This window comes from Phyllostomus hastatus, unplaced genomic scaffold (genome assembly GCF_019186645.2).
Source record: "Phyllostomus hastatus isolate PE091 unplaced genomic scaffold, TTU_PhHast_1.1 phas_scaffold_1066, whole genome shotgun sequence".
NCBI lineage: Eukaryota > Metazoa > Chordata > Mammalia > Chiroptera > Phyllostomidae > Phyllostomus > Phyllostomus hastatus.
In genome coordinates this window covers 10,155,658-10,177,272 of record NW_025334004.1, presented here as the reverse complement: position 1 = coordinate 10,177,272, position 21,615 = coordinate 10,155,658, and the positions used below count along the sequence as shown (strand labels likewise).

Genomic DNA, 21,615 nt, shown 5'->3' with positions numbered 1-21,615 from the left:
TGGTATATCTTATTTATCATTATCATTAATCACTAAACTGTCCTTGTTCTTTACAACAGCTATCTCTACTCTGTATCAGCCAATCACAAGAAGAGCCATACCACAGATCAATGCATCATTAAGAATTAGTCCATTTTTAGGGATATTAATACTGACAGTAATTTTTTATTCTTCCTATCTCTCCAGCACCTTTCACCACTACTAGATCAGCTTTTTATATTATCAACACAATCCTGCAATTACTAAAAGTCTAATGAAATGGTTTTTAACAAACATAGGAAGAAATATAGATGCATATGTATGTATATTTAAGTGAACATACTTCCTAGCTCAGACAACTGAGCAGGCTTAGAAGCAATGACGATCTAATAGCAATGAATACCCTAGTGCCCAAACCTTGCTTTCTTATGTAATTCTCCAACTAAAGGAACTAAGTAAGGTTCCCTGAAGAAATCCAGGGTCAGGACAGGAACACAAACAAGGAAAATGGGGAAGACTCACAGGTGGAGGGCAGGATCACAGCTACTGAAGGGGCGAGGCAGTGGGCAGAGGTTAGGGGGTTAAGGGATTGAACAAAAAGGAAGTGGGACGCATGGACATGGACACGGTGTGGTGATTGCTGGGGGAGAGGGTATAAGGGTGCTAAATAGTAACGAAAAGAAAAATAAAGATTAATTTTTTTAAAAAGCCTGAAACGTTTTTGGTGCCAAAAAATAAAGTGCTAGGAAAAAATTATAGAAACATGAAAAAAGATAAGGAGCTAACTTGGAAAGACTTTCAACAGCCAAATCTAGGACATTTCAACTAAAAATAAACAATGATTATACCGAATAGAATGAAATACAAATCCATGAGTCTACACTGGTAGGTAAACAAATAATTACATAAGTGGAGGAGAAGGGAAAGCTCCTCCTTACAGTAGAATTGAAACTAATAGAGGAAGAAAAAATAATAGAAACAGAAAATCATCAAAAATATTTTTTAAAAAATCATCACTAATCATCATTACCACAGTAAGTTTTTCAAGCAAGATTCATCAATGATGCTAAAATTATCGTATGATGGATGAGAAACGAGTATGATGACAGAAAGATATTTACAAAATCTCAAAGTACTTCTTCACAAGATACCTACCCTGTGCCTAAGTACAACAGGGAGAAAAAAAATTCAGAAACCTTATACCATAGAAGACTGGCAGACACCCTGGTGTGATGCACTAAGGATGATATGACATCAATTCTGTGGTATTCTTGCCAAAAATGAGTAACTTCCATTTAACAATGAGGAATCATCAGACAAACTAAATCGAGGGACATTCTAGAAATCATTTTGCCAGTATTCTTCCAAAGTGTCAACATTATGAAAGGCAAAGAAAAACAGAACCATTCCAGACTAAAGAAGATTAAGACATGACAACTAAATACAAAGTATGAGCTAGATAGGATCCTGAACCAGAAAAGTGACATTACTGGGACAAATGGTGAATTCTGAAATGTTTACAAATTAGATGATAGTACTGCACCAATGTTAATTTCCTTATTTTTATAATTGTACTGTGATTACATAAGGTATTAATGTGGGTAAAGGTTATACAGGAATTACTGCTAAACAGCTGCAACTGTTTTATAAGTCTAAAATTATTTTTTTAAAAGGTAAAGAAAGTATAAAAGCCTCATGAGTAAATATGCTTGGCACAGGTAAGCACTCAAAACAGTTAGCTATTCATACTATAATTCTCCAGTATATTAAGCCTCCTGACTTCTTTGTTACTCATTTAGCAAATATTTTACTGAGTGCCTACTATGTGCTCAACAAACAGAAAAGGAAGGTAAGAAAAAAGCAAGCAAGCCAGGCAGCAAGGCAGATATTCACTTACTAAGAGATTCCTAGAACAGCTGAGAGTGTCCCTTCAAATACACTCATGTCCATATACATTCTTACTCTCTTTCAAACTGAGTAATTCCAAGTCCTGCCTAATTCTTGCTCTCCACTTTCCAAGTTCCTGCCCCTTGCTTTGTTATCAAAATGCCTGTATTCTAAAACATGGATCAAAATTCCAGCTTTTAGATTTGGCCCATAACTTAGTCTTTCTGACCATTCCTGTTTATTTATAAAATTGAGATGTCTTCAATCAACTTTATAGGGTTTTTGAGAGAATTAAATGGGAACAAATACAAGTAAGCAGCACATAGTACACGCTCAAAAAATGTCAGCTGCCTTTCCCTTACAAGTTATATAGCTGACCCTTGAACAACACAGGGTTTAGGGGCGCCGACCCACTGGCACAGTAAAAAATCCATGTATAACTTACTTTTGACACCCCCCAAACACAAGTTGTCCTTTGGTGTCTGTGGGGTAGGGTTCTAGGACTTCCCACCTCCGCAGATGAATACCAAAATCCACATATGATTAAGTCCTCTACATAAAATGGTACAGATCAAATACATACAGTCAGTAGACTCCCAACTACAGATGGAAAACAGTACAGGTATTTACTGGGGGGACACACACACGTATAAATAGACCCATGTAATTCAAACCCGTGTTGTTCAAGGGTCAGTTGTATTTTCTAATTGTAGGATCCTGAAGTGTAGATCAACAACTGCTTTATTAATCTCTAGGTGAATCCCTGTTCTATCTTCCAAAGAAGCTACTTTGTATTTTTTACCTACATATTTTAAAAAGTAAATATAAATAATATATTTATTTTATCCATTTTAACAGTTTCAGTATGCACTGAAAACTAAACTAAACTAAACTAAAAAATATGCATAACTTCTTCCTCTTTCCCAAACATGAGACAAATAATTCTAACAGCTTTTCAAAACACTATCTAGATTTTCTCACTCTGCCAATCTCAAAACTCGAGATTCCAACATTATGCTCTGCTGCCACCTATTGGCTGTTACCATACTCTCCAGATATTTCCTTCATTTTTGGAATCCTAAACCAGCCTTAAAACGCAAGCCTCAACCCAGTGGAGTCTAGTCCTACTCGAATGAGATGGTCCAAGTGCCTATAAAGAGCTCCAGCACAATCACTTTAAATCTAACACAACTAAAGATACATACTTCACAATTTACATTTTCTAGGCTTTTTTCTCCTATTTTCCATTATAGATGTTATAGCTGTCTCTGAAAAATATAAACACCAAGGTATAGGTAGTGAAGTCTAGTGGACAAAAACCGCTTTCCCAGAACTAGACGTGTTGTCAAATGGAAATACTCTAATTAGAAAACCAACTAAAAACTGTAGGACTACAAACAGTAAAAACAATTGTCTCAAATGCTACATGATTCCACCATGCTTTGCTATTTCTGTACTTTATTCTAAAAATATTCATACAATATTTTATACTCATATAGCACTGGTAAGCTCAATCATATTAGAAGAATGTACTGAACTCAACACTATTGAACATAGAAAAGCTTTCTGCCCAATCCTATCTTGAAAAAAGGCAATTTATAATAGTCACTTCTATTCTACCCAAACAGTTAAATGACTTGCTCACTCTGGCTGGGTGGTTCAATTAGTTGAAGCGTCGTCCCACAAACAAAAAGGTTGCAGGTTCGATACCCAGTTAGGGTGCATACAGAAGGCAAACTGATTGATGTTTTTCTCTCATATCAATGTTTCTCTTTCTCTCTCTCTTTCCCCTTGCTTCCTCTCTCACTAAAATCAATAAATATATCCTCAAGGTGAAGATTAAAAGAAAAGTGACTTGCTCAATAAATAGTCATAACATGTCAACACAAATGCAAACACACATAGAGAGTTTAAAATGATGAACTTCAACTTCATTGGCAATTGCGTAATTTGCTGGTCTCTCTTTTTCAAACCACATTAAATTTCAAAACACTTTCCTGATTAATTCAAAGAAAACAGATTACCATGAATAGTTACAACTTTTTCATACAGTAGGCAAGTAAAAGATGTCACAAAAGAAGAACAGTAAGAAGCTCTTCAACTTGCTTTCAGATTTTACTGCAACTTGCCAACAATGGTAAAAGGTGATACAGTGGTTACATGCAAGGGTACAAAGCATACAACATGGTTCACAGTCTTCAGAGGCTGACAGTATAGTCAGGAATACAAAACTCAAATGTAGAAAAGGATGAACAAAATAAGGCAGAGTATTAACTGAAAAATAACTGGTATAGGTAATATTTACACAACAGTTGAAGGGTTGAAACAGTAATAAGAGCAAAGGCACACCTCTATAGTAAAGGAGGGCCTTAAGCTAAGAGTAACAGCAAGGGAATTTCAAGCCACTGAAAATAATGGGTATGCAATGCTATAGTCCAAATAGTAAACACATATTGTTCAATACAAATGATCAAACCAGTTTAGCTGATAGAAAAATATGTAGAAAACTAGTGGGACAGCATTAGAAAAAGAAATGAACTGAATGGTAGAACGTACTCAGTCACTAAGCATTAGGCTAATGAATCCAAAGACAATGAGAAAGTCAACGGAGACTCAGTAGAGTAACTTGTCCACATTATTCGAGGGGTGAGGGTCAGGGGGAAGAAGGTTAACCCTGAAGCAGTGTTTAACAGACTGAAGAAAGCCGAGAGACCAGTCATGTTATTTCAGTAGTTCAGAATAATGCCAAAGGTCTGAACTAGATGAATGTGGGGGAAAAAGAATGAAATTTGGTATGAGGGGACAACTGACAGAACCTGGTCAATGATTTGAAGTTAGACATGTACAAGGCAGAGGAAGGGATTCAAAATGTTTTCAAAGCTTTAAAACTGAAAACAGAAATATCATGAAAAGAAACGTAAGATGGAAAACCATTATTAATAAATTTTCCAACAGCTGAAGTGTTTCTAAACCAAAATTCTGTTTATTAACACAAAACAATAAAACATAAACCCAAAGGTAGCCAACTTCTGCAACTGCATTAACAACATTCATGCTCAGATATTATGAAGAAATATCCTACAATACTAAAGCATAAGCCACATATCATAAATATACATGAATTAGTAACTACTTGATCCAGATCCATGTTGCTATTCATTTTGTACAAATGACTCCCATTACTTGAATTATCATACATTTCATATTTAAAATAAACAAGTTTGAGACCCAGTTAATTATTCTGCCTAGTGAATTATATAAATAAAAGCAATGCATGTTGGGACATAGATTCTCAATGGCTAATCAACAGACTAGAAACACTAAACTGCAAACTAAGTTACTATCAAATCCTTTATAAATAAATACAGATTCATACGTTCCTTTTCCTATGTCTCCAAAAAAAATCAAATTCTGAAAAAATAAAAACTATAAAATACCACACCAGACAAGTTTCATAAATTTCTTGGTTACCTTTACTTTATCTCTTCTCAAGCAACAGAACAGACAATTTTCATCAAAAATCCAATCAGAAATGCTTTCAGGTTCACAGTCTGCAAAAACAGTAGGAATAAAAAATTAAGTCACAAATGAGGATTTTTCAGGGAATAAACAAGACTGTCAAAAATATTATTTTAACAACAACAAAAAATCCTCATTAAGAAGTAGGCAGGTTCCCGTTTGTGTTAAGAATCTTAACAGCAACTGCTCACTAGTTACTGTACCACATTCATACATATATCTGCACTATCAACTAAACACAAAAAGATGCTTATATGGATGTAGCTTTAACCAACATAAATTGTGAATAAAAAGGAGGAGACTGAGGATTAAATAAATCATCAAGGTATCATATGTCACCAGGATGATTTTTAAATACCAAAAAAAGATTTTGAATACCTTTAAATAAACTGAGATCTTTTAATAATGCAGGTCCAAACAGCCCTTCAAGAATACTTTCAAACCCTGAAAGGATGAAAAAATCCATTATTACAGTATTCCCTATTGTAATTGGATATTAATCTATTACATGAAAAAATGATGGTGTTTTCTCCAGTTCTTGAGAATACCCAGATTATTACTGAAGAGATGCTAAGTGTCAATGGCACATCTAAAAGGAGAATCTGCATTTTTGTCAATGATTAACATTCAATACAAATTCAGAGCACGTTCCAGAACAATATAAAACAGACAGTGCTAGAAATAATCAATGAAGAATGGAAACTAATGGATTCTCTTACCATCTTACAGAATCCCAAATAAGCTCTTTATATAAACATTCAAACTCCATTTTAAAAGGTATCTTTCCCAATGAAAGAGTCAAACTGCTTCAAAATTGCCACAGCATTCTGGATTAACCAAAATACCATGCTTCTAAATATCAACAAAGATGAGATTTTCAAGCTAATAGTTTTTTGAAGAAGGAAAATTCTTACTAAAAACAACATCCATATCACTACAGGAAAAAAAAACCATTGCATATTTTAACAGAAAATACTTTGTGATTACATTGTCACAAGAACTACTTACTGGTTCCTTTATGACATTAGAAACCACTAACTACACACACCGCGAAATATAAGAAAAAATTTAAATATACCCGTACATAAATGTTTAAACTATTATCATCCTGTAATAGTATAAAGTAGAAAATGAAACACACACTAAAGTTTCTAATTTATTTAATCAAATATTGCTCATGAATGCAATAAATAACAATGAAAAAATATCTTTGTCATCCTGTTGTTTTCTGTGGATTTGTTATTAGGAGAAAAAAGAGGGTCCTGGCTGGTGTGACTCAGTGGACTGAGTGCCAGCCTGCAATCCAAAGGGTTGCTGGTTTGATTCCCAGTCAAGGCACATGCCTGAGTTGTGGGCCCAGTCCCCATTTGGGGGTACAAGAGAGGCAATCACATACCAATGTTTCTCTTTCTCCCTTCCTTCCCCTCTCTCTAAAAATAAATAAATAAAATTTAAAAAAAGGAAAAAGAGGAAGGGAATTAGACTGTAGCTTTACACAACATTACAGAAATAATGGACTATAGCAGTGGTTCCCAAACTATGTGTGTTGTACCTCACTGAATCCCAAAGGGTTACAAGGGATACATGAATCCATATGAACTTTAACTGTAACCTTTAGGAGTCAGTGTGTCTTGTGCATTTTGTGTACATACTACTTTTCAAATGCATAGAAATGTTATTCTAGTTAAGAAAACATAAAAAGTGTTACTGAATTTCTAGTAATTAGGGGCACTATGAATTTTGTCACATAATCTATCACTTAAGGATTTATAATTTTTAATTATTAAAAAGTACTTTTATGTTCAAAAGGGAGTGAACACTAATTTAAAATACTATAGACAGGGGGATATGTAAGGTCCACACACAAGTATCATTTCCTTATCACAAATCCAATCACCATAAAATGTCTGGAAGGTGCAGGGTCAGATAAAATGGTCCCTGCAAACTATTCTATCTGGTTGTAAGAATAACATTGTGCCCTGGCCAGGCAGATCAGCTGGTTAGAAGTCATCCCAAAACACCAAGGTTGAGGGATCAATCCCAGTCAGGGGACATATAAGAATCAACCCATGAATGCATAATTAAGTGGAGCAACAAATTGATGTTTCTGTTCCCCACCTCTCTTTCTATTTCTCCTCCATCTCTCTCCTCCATTCTTTGTCCCTTCCTCTCTCTCTCCCTCTCTCTAAAATCAATAAATAAAAATTTTAGTTTTACAGTTCCAGTCAAGATGGAGGCTAGGTAGACATGCTTCACCTCCTTATGCAACCACAGGGAGAGTTACAACTATATTTCAAAACAAGTAACAACCAAACTGTCAAAAAAAATGACCTTTATGGAAGTCAGACAACCAGGGATTTAAAGAAACCACATCCATTCAGACGGGTAGGAGGGGTGGAATCATAGAGAAGGATGGAGAGGCACAGAGATGTGGTGTGGCATGAAGATGCTGCAGTGGTGGTGGCAGAATGGGCGGTCCCACACCCACATGTGATGGATAAAAATCAGGAGGGATACCTGGGGAGCAAGCTATTCCAGGCCAGACCACACAGCCTAGGGTTCTAGCACTGGGAATGTGAATCCCCACAACTTCTGGCTGTAAAAACCAGTCAAAGTTGGCAGGGGAAGAAACTGCCTGATTTTCAGGAGAGTCTGTTTAAAGGGCCTGTGCGAACTTGGAACACACACAACCCACCCACTGGGATTCACCACCAGGACAACGGCTGGAAGGGCACCGGTAGCATATGGGAAGTAGGAGAAATGACTGGAAATGGGTTAAGTGTGGGGCAAACCTCCAGAAGCCAGGCAGTGGCACTGTCCCCTCTCTGAGCCCTCCTGCCACACAGAGCCACAATGTGGTGAAGGGGGTTGCCCCACCCTGGCGATTACCTAAGACTCTGCCACACACAATTTACAGGTGTCTTTTCTAAAACAGGCAGTCAAAACAGCTGTACCTAATACACAGAAACAAACACAGGGAGGTGGCCAAATTGAGGAGACAAAGAAATATGGCCCAAATGAAAGAACAGAACAAAACCCCAGAAAAAGAACTAAATGAAATGGATATAACCAACCTATCAGATGCAGAGCTCAAAACACTGGTGATCAGGATGCTCAAAGAACTCATCAGATACAGCAAAAAAACATAAGGGAAGAAGTGAAGGTTACACTAAGTGAAATAAAGAAAAGTCTACAGGGAGCCAACAGTGGAGAGGATAAAATTGAGAATCCAATAAATGATTTGGAACATAAGGAAGAAATAAACATTCAACGGGAATAGAATGAAGAAACAAGAATTCAAAAAATGAGTAGAGGCTTAGGAATCTCTAGGACAACTTTAAATATACCAACATCCTAATCGCAGGGGTGCCAGAAGGAGAAAAGCAAGAGCGAGAAATTGAAAACTTATTTGAAAAAATAATGAAATAAAACTTCCCTAATCTGGCAAAGGAAATAGACATGCAAGTCCCAGAAGCAGAGTCCCAAAGAAGTTGGACCCAAAGAGGGACACACCAAGACACATCATAATTAAAATGCCAAAGGTTAAAGATAAACAGAAGCTCTTAAAAACAGAAAGACAAAAGAAATTAGTTACCTAAAGGAGAGTTCCTATAAGACCATCAGCTGGTTTCTCAAAAGAAACTTTGCAGGCCAGGTACTGGCAAGAAGTATTCAAACTGATGAAAAGCAAGGGCCTATAACTTAGATTACTCTATCCAGCAAAGCTATCATTTAGAATTGAAGGGCAGATAAAGTGCTTCCCAGACTATGTAAAGCTAAAAGAGTTCCTCATCATCAAGCCATTATTATATGAAATATTAAAGGGACTTATTTAGGAAAAATAAGATCAAAACTATGAACACTAAAATGGCAACAAATTCACAGCTATCAATAACTGAATCTAAAAAAAACTAAGCAAACAACCAGAACAGGAACAGAATCACAGATATGGAGATCATTTGGACAGTTATCAGGTGGGGGGGAGAATGGGGGGAAAAGTGCATGGATTAAGAAGCATAATTGGTAGGTACAAAATAGATGGAGAGGTTAAGAACAGTATAGGAAATGGAGAGTCAAACCACGGACATGAACTAAGTGGAGGAGGACTGGTGGAGGGGAGGGGGGCTCCTCCCATGGCAGAGGAAGACAAAGGGGGAAAAATTGATACAACTGTAATAGTGTAATCAATAAAATATATTTTAAATTTTTAAAAAAGAGTAACACTGTAATTTTAGGGATTTCTTTGTCCTTAGTATTAGCCATAATTTTCAATAGAGTAATCCCTAGAATTTGTAGTGTCTACACTATTTAGAGTTGATTTTTCTACACTATTTTCTAGATTCTAGATTTTCCATTTATGATTAAGGAGCAACTGTTTCTCAAGTCTTAATTCTTCCCACCAAAATTATTCCAAGAATATTAGCAAGATCAAACTACTCATTTAAAAAAACGGGAGGTATCTATGCTTGAGTAATAGTTCCCTAGTATAATTAAAACATTTCCTACTAAATTGCTATGGGCTTTCTTCCCTACATTAAGGACAAGAAGGGGTTGTGCTGGGGGTTTTGAGGGTGGGGAGATGGTGGCAGGTAAGGGAGTAAGATGGAATTGCTAGATACTGCCTACCACTGTAAACTAGATATTCTCAACACTAGTCTTTTTTAAAAAAATCCCACCATCTGTCTCCAACTCTGAAGCCCTCCTACCCACCCCCCAAAAGGAATTGATTTTATTTCCATATCTTGAAAGCACCAAGTACACACTGCAAATAGCTAAGGGAGATCACAGGTGGTTCTTATCCTGAAGAACAAAAACCAACCAACCAACCAACCAACCAACCAACCAACCAACCAAGTGTTCGCTTGGGTCTATAAGAAATTATAACAAACTCCAAACTTGCATGCTAAGCATATATTCCTGAAAAGGAAAAATGTAAATACAGTGAGAAATAACACTGGGAAACAACAACAACAATAACAACAACAACAACACACACAAATAAAAGCTCTGGAAGACAGAATTTTAAAACTACAAAAGATGACAGAAACTGAAATAATAAAAAAAACAATCAAAACTTCATTGATAGCACACAGACAGTAAAAAAAACAAATCACAGATCAAAAAGCAGTGAAAGACCAAAATCAAACCAGAAAAATTGATCATAAATACAAAGTTTTAACCACAACTAATCTTGATCAAAATACTAACTGTAAACAAGTCACTCTTCTTTTACTCATATCTGCAACAATACATTAAACTTCACAAATATTGATTTCACACTGAAAAGCCATATTTTGCTACCCTTTCTTAACTGAATTTAATGCCACTCGGTTTTATTAATATTAAATATTGAATTTAGCAGTTGCATAGCAACAAGGAATGTCTCATGTGCCATGCTTGACATTAACAAAAGGCAAATAAGGAAAGAACAAATGTATTCAAAATTTATACCATGATCTCACAGAAAAGCCATGAAGATCAATAATAAAATGTCATGAAAAATTAAATAAATACTAAAAAAGACGGCCATGTCATTATTTTCAATCACTAGGGCTTAAAAAGCACCTTTAGGTAACATGTTACATAAAAGAAATATTAATAATTTTACTGGACATGACTACTTTCCAAGAATTCACATATTACAACTCATCTCAAAGCTGGTCTCCAGACTCTTCCTCACTGCAACCTGGACTGTGTCTTCAGACTGTATTTTCAAAATACTGCTTTAACCATGCTAGCAACTGTTTATAAAAATTCTACTTTGCTTAAAAAACAAATCCCAAATTCCTAAATCCAGGAAAGTAGCTTATAAATTGACCCCAACCTACTGTTAGCAAGCAGCTTTATTTCACACAAAACCTTCCTGCTCATTCTCACAGCTCCAGGCAGGTTGGTGTTCTAACATGGTTCAGTTATCATTTCTACTCCCTAATATTTTTTCAAACCTTTGTATCTCACCTCTGCCCAAATAAATTATCTTCTTCAAGGCACTCTTCAATTTGTTAAAAAATATACATTCACAGTTATTCAACATACATTAACTGAGACCCTGCCTTCCAACCAGGGACAGTAGCTGGCACTAAATAGATCACAGGAGGTGAACACAAGGCCCATGGGCTGAATCTGGCCCTCCACCTTGTTTTATCCAACCCAGCACCCTGTTTCCACCCGGCGTCAGCACTACCTCTTGCTTAACTGTAAAGGAGTAGTTACATTTATACAATTTTCTAAAATGACATTTGGCCCTTTGAAGGCAACCATGAGGCTGATGTGGTCCCCAGTTAAAATGGGTTTGACACCCCTAGAATAGACTATGGTGAGCAGACCTGATGCCTGCCCTAATGGATCTTTGGTTTCCAGTTTTCTCATCCTCAGAATTCACATACCACTCCCCCTCTTTTAAATAAATGTCAATTGCCTTACATTTCCTGTCATGTGCAAAGCACTGTCTATGCAGGTATGAAGGGGGACCCTCCAGAATTATCTTCCGCAGAGCAGGGCCTTTGTAGTACAGGCTTTCCCCACTAGGTGAGTGTTCTAGGAACCCAACTGTATCAGTGCAGCAGCTGACCTTGTGTGAGAGGCTGCATTCAGCTTCAGTGAACTTTTCTGAAGACTCTTTCAACATGTTTGCCCATTTCATGATGGATGATTTACAAATGCACCTGTCCACATCATGCTGAGTGTTCAGCAGTTTTTGACCAAAAACAGCACAACCCCTGTGCCCCACCACCACTATTCATCAGATCTGGCCCCAAGTGACTTTTTTTTGTTACCCTGGTTGAAAAAGTCCTCAAAGGGAATGTTTTGCTGATGTGGAAGAGGTGAAATAAAAAATAGCAGAATCTTTAAAAGGCATCAAAACTGACAAGTTCAAAAACTGCTTTGAGCAGTGGAAAAAAGTCTTGATAGATGTATTGCATCAAATGGAGAGTACTTTGAAGGTGACTGAAGTTTAAACAAGCAAGAATAAATACGTATTTTTTTTGTAAATAAATCCTGGGTTTTTTTTGATCCTCCCTCGTATTTTGCAAATTAAATTTGCTACAGGCTATCTAAACCTTATTTTACTTTCCTTTTCATAAGTTTATGCCTTCTCTCCTCAAGGAGATTTAATGCTCCAAAAAGGATGGGAAGGTTTTCCTGTTTCCTACAAGGTTCTTCTTACACTAGGGCTCTACATGCCTGATTTTGAGCTCATGATTTAATCAGAAAGCTCTCAAACACTAAAGATAGAAGATTAAAATTTCTCACATATTTCCCTCTTCAATCTAAATCAGGATCTTTTCATCATTTCTAACTAAAGGGGGAAACGCAGGTCATGAAAAATAACAGGATAGAAACATATTAAATACAGAACTAATATGGAATGAAAAAATAGTTCCTCAGTACTGAGAACCTCTCCTCTGAGATATCCAGTACAGAGATCAGCAGTTTAAGAGACAAAGAAGTGCTGAAGAAGAACTAGGAGCGTATCAGAAAATAAGCAATTTTTACATCGAGGTTCCTTAGGTATCTTGTAACACTTGCTGCTTAGTCTAAAAGAGTTCAATCTTCCATAGAGTATTATTATTTTATAAAATATCAGTTCAAAGGTGCTTGCTGGTAACAATCACCAAATAATGTCCTCATATCAAAGAGGGCACTGACAGTATCTGGAGTTCTTTGTTTAAAACTCAAGGATATATTAATTTATAACATCACACTGAACTCCAAGTGAGCCCCCAAATGAAAGCATTTAATTAAATGAAAGCATCAGATTTTATAATCTTTTATATTCTATTCAAGGTAATACAAGGTAATTAATCACTCTTCAGTGATGTTCCAGCTATCTCAGTGTGTCACGTAACTAGAGAAGTCTGCATGAACTTCTATAGGTAGCAAACAAAACTAGGCTCCTCATTTCTCTAGGCAACCCATCCCACTGCTGAACAAATTGAAAAGCTCTTCCTCTCTCTCTGAGCATATGCTCCTGGCCCATGCATTTTGAGGAGCCCATGTGTTGGCCCATTTAATCACCCTCAGAAAACCCAGCACAAAAACTGATAAAAAAAACCTGACCAGACATACTGAAGAGAAACGATAACTTAATTATAACTAATGGCCAAACTAAATGGAATTAGAGAAGAAACATACTAGAACTTGAAGAAAAATGATAAATAGTACTTCAACTGAGACCAGGGAGGAATAGTGTTTTTCTTTTTTAAAGAGCAAGATGCTCTGAAAAAAAGAGTAAAAAATGTGTTTGGGGGAGGGAAAGAAAAAGAAAAACAAAACTACCAAAATAACCAAAAAGAGGTATTGAGTAGGGAAATATACAACCAATTAGTGATTTAGAAAACCAAATTAAGAAATGTCTTCATATTGTATAGTGAATCTTAAGACACGGAAATCATGAGAAAAAGGTCAGAGACAAGGAGGTGGCCAGGACATTCAGTATCTGTAAAACAATTTTTTTTTTTACAAAAGGCAAAAAACAAAAACAAAAGAATTTCATTTTTTTAAAAAACGGGTGGGAGAAAAAGGAAAAAAATAAACATTCTTCATGTTGTATCTTGAGTTTTCATTATCTAATGGGCTCTGAGAAGTACTGAGGCAGAATACTCGGGGTGGGGGGGGGGGAGGAAGCATATACACTTAGAACTCTCCTGGGAAAACAACTGAATTTCAAGAATAAAAGTTTAAAGGCTCCAAATAAGGGGAACTTTTACTTAATTCTACTTAAGAGAAAAAAGATTTAAACTGCCAGTCATTTCATCAGTAAAAGTAAATGCCAAAAGCCAATGGAGTGATGTTTACAAAATTCTGACAGTTACAAAACCTTTTGCAGCCAATCTATTATTCACAGGTATGGATAAAAGAAATTACTAGGTATGCTCTGATTTGGAAAGTAATACAGTAAGTTAAATATAGTTCAGCTAAATAAAAAATGCCTCAGAACAGCCCTGGCTGGTGCTGCTCAGTAGGTTGAGGGCTGGCCTGTGAAGCAAGGGTTCACTGGTTCGATTCCTGGTCAGAGCACATGCTTGGGATGTGAGCTGGGTCCCTGGTGCGGGGTGAGCTACAGGCAACCACACACTGATGTTTCTCTACCTCTCTTCTTTCTCTGTGCCTTCCCCTCTAAAAAAATAAATAAGTAAAAGTTAAAAAAATGCCTTAAACAAAGGCCTCTCAAGAGGAGAAACTGCTATTTAATATAAAACAAATGGTAAGCAATATACCAGTAAAACTACAATGAGACAGATCCTAGCTTTAAAACCAGATCTGATTCTAAAGCCCAGGCTCTTTTCACTTCATCACACTACCTACTGGTAACTCTTACCTTTCAACTCATCTTACTATTTCAACATCCCCCTATGCTATCATCTTCGCCAGAATCCATCCTTCACACTGCTGCCGAACTCCTTTAATCTTTTCTTGGTTTTAAAACCTTTGCTGGCTTTCCATTGACAATACTGAAGACTTCAAATCCTGGGTGACATGCAAGATCATTACGGGTCAGCCTAGTCGCAAACTACCTTTTCAGTCTCCCCACCACAATTTTCTGTGACATAAACTATGTTTTGGCCAGAGGGATCACTCATTACATACATGACAATGCTTTTATGCCTTTTAAGCACAGCATGCCCTCTGCCTAGAATGTTTTCCTGCAACCCTCAACCTAGTTCATTCTAAGGCAGGGGTCCCCAACCCTGGGGCCACAGACCAGTGCTGGTCAGTGGCCTGTTAGAGACTGGGCCATGCAGCAGGCAAGCAAGTGAAGCTTCATCTCCTTAACATTCTGGATTAAAAGTCAAGGTGGAATATCCTGAGATTGCCACAAAAGCACTGAAAAGCCTGCTTCCATGTCCAGCATCCTATTTTTGTGAAGCAGGGTTTTTTTTTCTGTAGTGACAGAAACCAAAATGAGAATAGACTGGACATAAGCAACACACTTCAGGGGTCACTGTCTCCCATCACCCCCAGATGGGACTGTCTAGTTGTAGAAAACAAGCTCAGGGCTCTCACTGATTCTGCATTATGGTGAGTTGTATAATTATTTCATTATACATTACAATGTACCAATAATAAAAATAAAGTGCATAATAAATGTAATGTACCTGAATCACCCGGAAACCACTCCCCAACACCTGGTCTGTGGAAAAACTCCACAAAACTGGTCTGTGGTGCCAAAAAGGTTGGGACATCTAACCTTTTAGAGATATTCTAAGGCATCCCTTATCTCATCTCACAAGCCCCAGACAAAGTCAGGATCATCATTGTCAGTGCTAAAGTTGCACTGCTTAAAAACTGTAATTTTTTTTGGCATTTTATCCACTAGATTTTGAACAAAGAAACAGCCTATTCATTTTGTTTTCTTACTATCAGTCTGTTCCTTAAACTGCAGTCAATAATGTTGGATGAACACAAACACAATTTTCTTTATTCCTATATCCTTATTATTTATCTGAGTGATTTGAAATATCATAATGATTCCATTTTGTATGTCTGGCATGTTGAAGACCCAAAGAAATAGAAATGAAGTAAATAAAACAGATGGGTAACTTACATCTGATAGAAAGGGATGATTTTCTGCTCCAGCTCAACCAAGTTCCCTGTATCTATGAACTAAAATGAGAACATAACGGCTTGTCTACTGGCCCATGATGATGGACACTTTTGGGTGTGTGTGCAAAGCTGTAACTACAGCAAAGACAGAAATAAATTAAGAAAGATGAAGTTCTAAAAAACAGTGGTATTACTACATTAAGGAGAAAAAAGGAGTATGTATTGAGTAGCTGGAACATTACCAAAATATTTCATATAATTATATCTATGTACATAACATGAGGTTCTAAGACATTAAGTAACCAAAATCATAAATACAGTAAGTAGCTAGGTCAGATGATTTTAGTTCTTTGGAAATCCCAAGGCAGTTTTGGTTTATTTATTTTTTTCTCAGGTTACATCAAACTGTCTGTGGTAGAGTAATTATGCTAAAAAGAAACCATTTAAATGCAAATCTCAAGTTGATTAGGAATGAGTCAATTACAACAGTTCACAATCCATGGGCCACAAGTCCTTAGAGGAACTCAGTCATTACAAGGTCAGTAAATCCATATGAGAACTGTTTGTAAATTAAATAAAAATGTTGCCTATATAGTCACTATTCTGCTGAATACATTTTGCTGTGAACAAAATACATATTTCTTTTAAAAGCACTACTGATCTTTATATATTTTATAGCCTTTTGTCATTATATATTTTCTCAAAGACGGTGAAAATGCAATACAATGTGAGAGACCAGCAATCTCTTTTGCCTTTTTTTAGATTAATGAAGCAAAAAGAACTTCTATTATTTCTGGGACTCTTTTCCTTGGTAAACTATAGATATTTATTGGATGTCTACTATGAGCCAGGCACTAGGGGTGCAGCTCTGAACAACACAGATTAAAGTCCCTATCCTGGAACTTGATGGCAGGGGACATGAATGATACAAATAATAATGATGATGATAAATGTGAGATAAGGATAAGCAGAGGTAGTTATGGTCACAGAATATAGCAGAGCAGGGAGACAGCAACCAAACCCTGATAAACTCTGACTTATAACTCAGAATTGCTGGGGAGGGACAGAGTAAGCAGGAGAATTTTCAGAAAGGTCAGAAAAAGATTCTAGGAGGCAACATTTTGGGGTACAGAATGAAGTGAGGAATGAAAACAGGAACATTCTAGGCAGAGGGAACAACACAAAAGCAATATATAGTATAAAGTATGGCATATTTGAGAAACAGCAAGAAAGTTAACAGCAAGAAGGTATGGTCTAAGCAAAGTAACTAAGATGAAAGGCAGGAGATGAGGTTAGAGAATTAGATGAAAGACCATGCTGAGAAGACTGGATTTTGAATTTAACAGAAACCCACTAGGTTTACATTTAGATAGTAGAGGAGGTAACATGATCAGATTTATATTGTTGAAGATTTCCAGGTGGCTGCATGGATAACTGATGATAAGGAAATCATTATTAGGAGACTATTATATTACAACAGCTTTAGCAAAAGATAATGGTTCTTTGACTTGGAGTGGTGGAGAGTAGTGGCTGGATATATAGTATAATTTGAAGAGAAGACCAACTTGCTTTGGTGATGTTCTAAATGTGGAATGTAAGGGAAAAGCTGAAAGCAATACTTATGCTTTTGATCTGAGAGATAGGTGAATGGATATGTAACTTTCTAAGAGAGAGAAGACTGGAGGAGAAACAGGTTTGGCAGAGAGAGATCTAGTCCAGTTTTGAACATGTTACGTCTGACATGCCTCTTAGAAATGTAAGTGGATATATGTAGGATGTATGTAAAAGACAACTGGATGGGTGAGTTTGAAGTTAAAAGGAGATATTGTGATCAGTGATATAAAACTGTAGTCTTCAAGACAGATTAAAGTAAAGCCTTAGAACTAGATGAGATCATATTCCATTAATAAAAGTGGTAAAAAGGAGAGGAGGGTAGAGGAGCATTCCAATGTTGACCAATTTAAAAAAGACTGAACATATGACCAGGTCTTATTTTGCATCTGTCAAACAACTTGGTTATAAGCACTCAAAAATTACCAGCTGATCTGAACTATGTATATGGCAAGTAATTAAAATAAATGTCCATCATACCCCCTAACTCTCATACAAAAGATGATGTGAAAAGGAAGCTCATCATTTTACATATAATCAAACACATTTCTTTAAACATCTAAGTTGTGTATTTAAAATCCAATCTAGCCCCCACTAGAATAAGCTTAGGCATGTTTTAGAAAAATTTAAATTACACCAAAGTTTGATGTAATTTATAAGGTCTATCCAAAAAAAGTCCAGCCATTGTTAATATAGTGAGAATGATTTGGGTGACATCAATGCAACCTGGCAGCCAAGCAGAGTGGACTAGAATGTACATGTATGAATGACTTCACTGTATACTAGTCAGTGGGAGTGGTAGACACTGATGAGTCAGCATGTTTATTGTGTGGCCACTGCATTCAAACTGACTGAGCAAATAGAGCAACGAATCTGCATCAAATTTTGTGTTAAGCTTGAACATGCTTTCGTGGAAACTAGTCAGATGATTCAGAAGGCCATAGCTATGCACAACTAGTGGCTGGCAGCTTCTTCATGACAACGCACCCACTCATGCATCACGTCTCATGCAGTTTTTTTGTGAAACATCTGATCACCCAGGTGACTCAGTCCCCCTACAGCCCAGATTTGGTGTTCTGTGACTTCTGGCTTTTCCCAAAACTAACATCACCTTTGAAAGGGAAGAGATTTCAGACTGTTGATGAGATTCAGGAAAATATGACAGAACAGCTGATAGCACTGGGAGAACTGTGTGAAGTCCCAAGGTGCCCACTTTGAAGAGGAATGGGTACCACTGTCTTACGTACAATGTTTCTTATATCTTCAATAAATGTCTCTATGTTTCATGGCTGGATACCCTCTGGACAGTCCTGTATATACATATTTATATATAATGTAAATTCTTACTAGATTCTCTCTGCCCCCTAACTGTTGAATGATTACTTACTCCCTGCAGAATAAAATCAAAACTACGAAGTCTAGGTTTTAAATCCTTCCAAAAGTGAATTTTTCAACACTCTCCCTTACAATTTCTTGCAAGTACACTCAACCCAAACTATTCTGTTTCTTGAACATAACTTGCTTTAACTTTTCTTCACCCAGTTCCTTCTGCCTAAAATGTCCTTCTAACAAATCACAAGTCTTAATACTGCTTGGTCTTCAAGGTCAAAGATCAAGCGTCCCTTCTGACTGTTCTTTCCTCTCAGCTGACTGCCAATATCCTTTACTTTAAGTGTCCTAAATTTTAAACATAAATGCATGTTTTATGTATCCAACTGAATTTTACACTCAATGGTGTACTATAATAGACGGAACACTAGTACTCTAGGAAGTAACAGGCTAGTGGTTAAGAGCAATGATTCTGGAGCCAGATTATTTGGGTTAGATGATTAAAAAGACTTTGCCTTTTAATAATTCTATGGCTTTGAGAGGGTTACTTCTCTTCTTTATTCCTCAACTTCTTTGGCTATAAAATTGTTTTGATATCAAAAACTTAAGGTTATGAAATAAATATGCACAAACTGTTTAGTATCTGGAAGCATAATAGGAGCACAACATTACAAAGTGTTTGAGAAAGGAAAAAAGGGAAGAAGGTTGTATTTTGGTTTGTAACTCCTTTTTTTCCTATATAATTTAATACACAACTACATACAACAATAATTATAAATCTGTGTTGATGGGCATGTAATGTATAAAGGTGTAATTTGTGACAGTAACAACATAAAGTAGGGGGAAAGACATATAAGAGCAAAGTACTTTGAGTGGTGTAGCTCAATGGATTGAGCATGGGCCTGCGAACCAAAGGATCACCAGTTTGATTCCCAGTCAGGGCACATTCCTGGGTCGCAGGCCAGATCCCCAGTAGGGAGGCACACAAGAGGCAACCACACATTGATATTTCTCTCCCTCTCTCCTTCCTGTCCTCTCTCTCTAAAAATAAATAAAATCTTAAAATATATATATAAACACATATATAAAAGCTGAATTAAGAAAAAAGAGCAAAGTACTATTGAAAATGTGTTATTGATCTGAAATACAGTCTTATAAGTTAAGATATTAATTATATACCCCCTGGGGAAAGACTAAGAAAATAAAAATTGTATAGTAAGAAAAATCAAAATGATACACTAGAAACTATTTACATAACACAAAAGGCAGTAATAGAGGATTTAAAGAAGATGACGTAAGACATGTAAAAAACAAGTAAAAAAATGGCAAAGATGCTTTCTCCTTATCAGTAATTACATTAAATATAAATGGATTAAACTTTCCAATTAAGAGGCAGAGATAAGGAGTATGGATTAAAAAAAAAAGCATGACCAATTATATCCTGTCTACAATAGACTTACTTCTGGATCTAAGGACACAAAGAGGTTGAAAGTAAAAAAAAGCTAGTCCACAAAAACAGCAACTGAAAGAGAAATGGAGTGGATATACTAATATTAAACAAAACAGGTATTAACATAAAACTTGTTACAATAGACAAAGAGGAACATTACATGATAAAAGAGTCAATTTTTAAGATTTAACAATTAAAAGTATATGTGTGCAGACCCTCAAAATATATGAAGCAAAAAATGACATAGTTGAAGGGGGAAATGTTCAACAATTATAGTTGTAGACTTCAACACCCTATTTTCAATAATGCATGAAACAACTATGTAAAATATAACAGGGAAATGGATGATTTGAACATATTATAAATTAACTAGACTTAACAAGCACACACAGACTCCACTCAACAGGTGTAGAATATACATTTTTATCAAATACACATGAAACATTCTCCAGGGTATATATCATATGTTAGTTCACAAATAAAGGTCTCAATATTTTTTAATCTTTATTGTAGTTTTTTTGTTTCAATAAATTTAAATAGTTAGAAATCTTACTAAGTATCTTCTCCAACAATACTGTAATAAAAACTACAGACCAATACTCCTTATGAATATAGATATGCAAGGGTAGTCCAACATACAAAACTCAATCAAATGAACCACCATATTAACAGAATGAAGGGGGAAAATAAATGATAATCTCAATGAACAGAAAAAACATTGGACAAATTCCAACATCTTTTCACAATAAAAACACTCAACAGTTTAGAAATAGGAGCTTTCACAACCTCATAAAAGGAAATTTATGAAAAATTCACAACATACTGAATGGCAAAAGACAAAGCCTGCTACTATGAAGAGGAAAAAGATTAGAATGAAAGTCAAGCCAGGGCAATTAGGTAAGAGAAAAAGAAGTAACAGCCATCCAAATTGAAAAGGAAGAAGTAATTCCATCTCTTTTTGCAAATGTCAATACCTTATATATAAAAAATCCTAGAGAATCCACAGAAAAACTACAAAATCTAATGAAATAGAACAGTTCAGTGAGACTGCAAAATACAAAAACGTACAAAAATCTGTTGTATTTCTATACATTAACAATGGACTATTTGAAATTAAAGAAACAATTCCACTTACAATAGCAGCAAAAAAGAATAAAATACTTAGGAAGGAATAAATTTAACCAAGGAGCAGTGAAAGACACACATATTAAAAACTGCAGAACAGTGTTTTAAGAAATGGGCGCTATAGTCCATGGACATGAACTAAGGAGGGGATTGCTGGAGGAAAGAGG

The 21,615-nt window shown here is 36.0% G+C and overlaps 1 protein-coding gene across 13 annotated transcripts in view; it reads right to left on the bottom strand.

Annotated features, from left to right (window-relative positions):
* The window catches only part of LCOR (ligand dependent nuclear receptor corepressor), a 134,259-nt gene that overhangs the window by 66,396 nt on the left and 46,248 nt on the right, over nt 1–21,615 (bottom strand). For 6 of the 13 annotated variants that reach the window (XM_045853858.1, XM_045853872.1, XM_045853867.1 and 3 more), the window contains 2 exons: nt 5,764–5,829; nt 5,338–5,417 (listed from right to left, as the gene is read on the bottom strand). The exons of 3 other annotated variants lie outside the window; for them this stretch is intronic. In XM_045853858.1, the coding sequence (XP_045709814.1) occupies nt 5,338–5,417; nt 5,764–5,829 (146 nt within the window). The remainder of the gene's footprint in view (nt 1–5,337; nt 5,418–5,763; nt 5,830–21,615) is intronic. 4 more of the 13 variants (XM_045853861.1, XM_045853859.1, XM_045853862.1 and 1 more) reach the window with 1 other exon arrangement.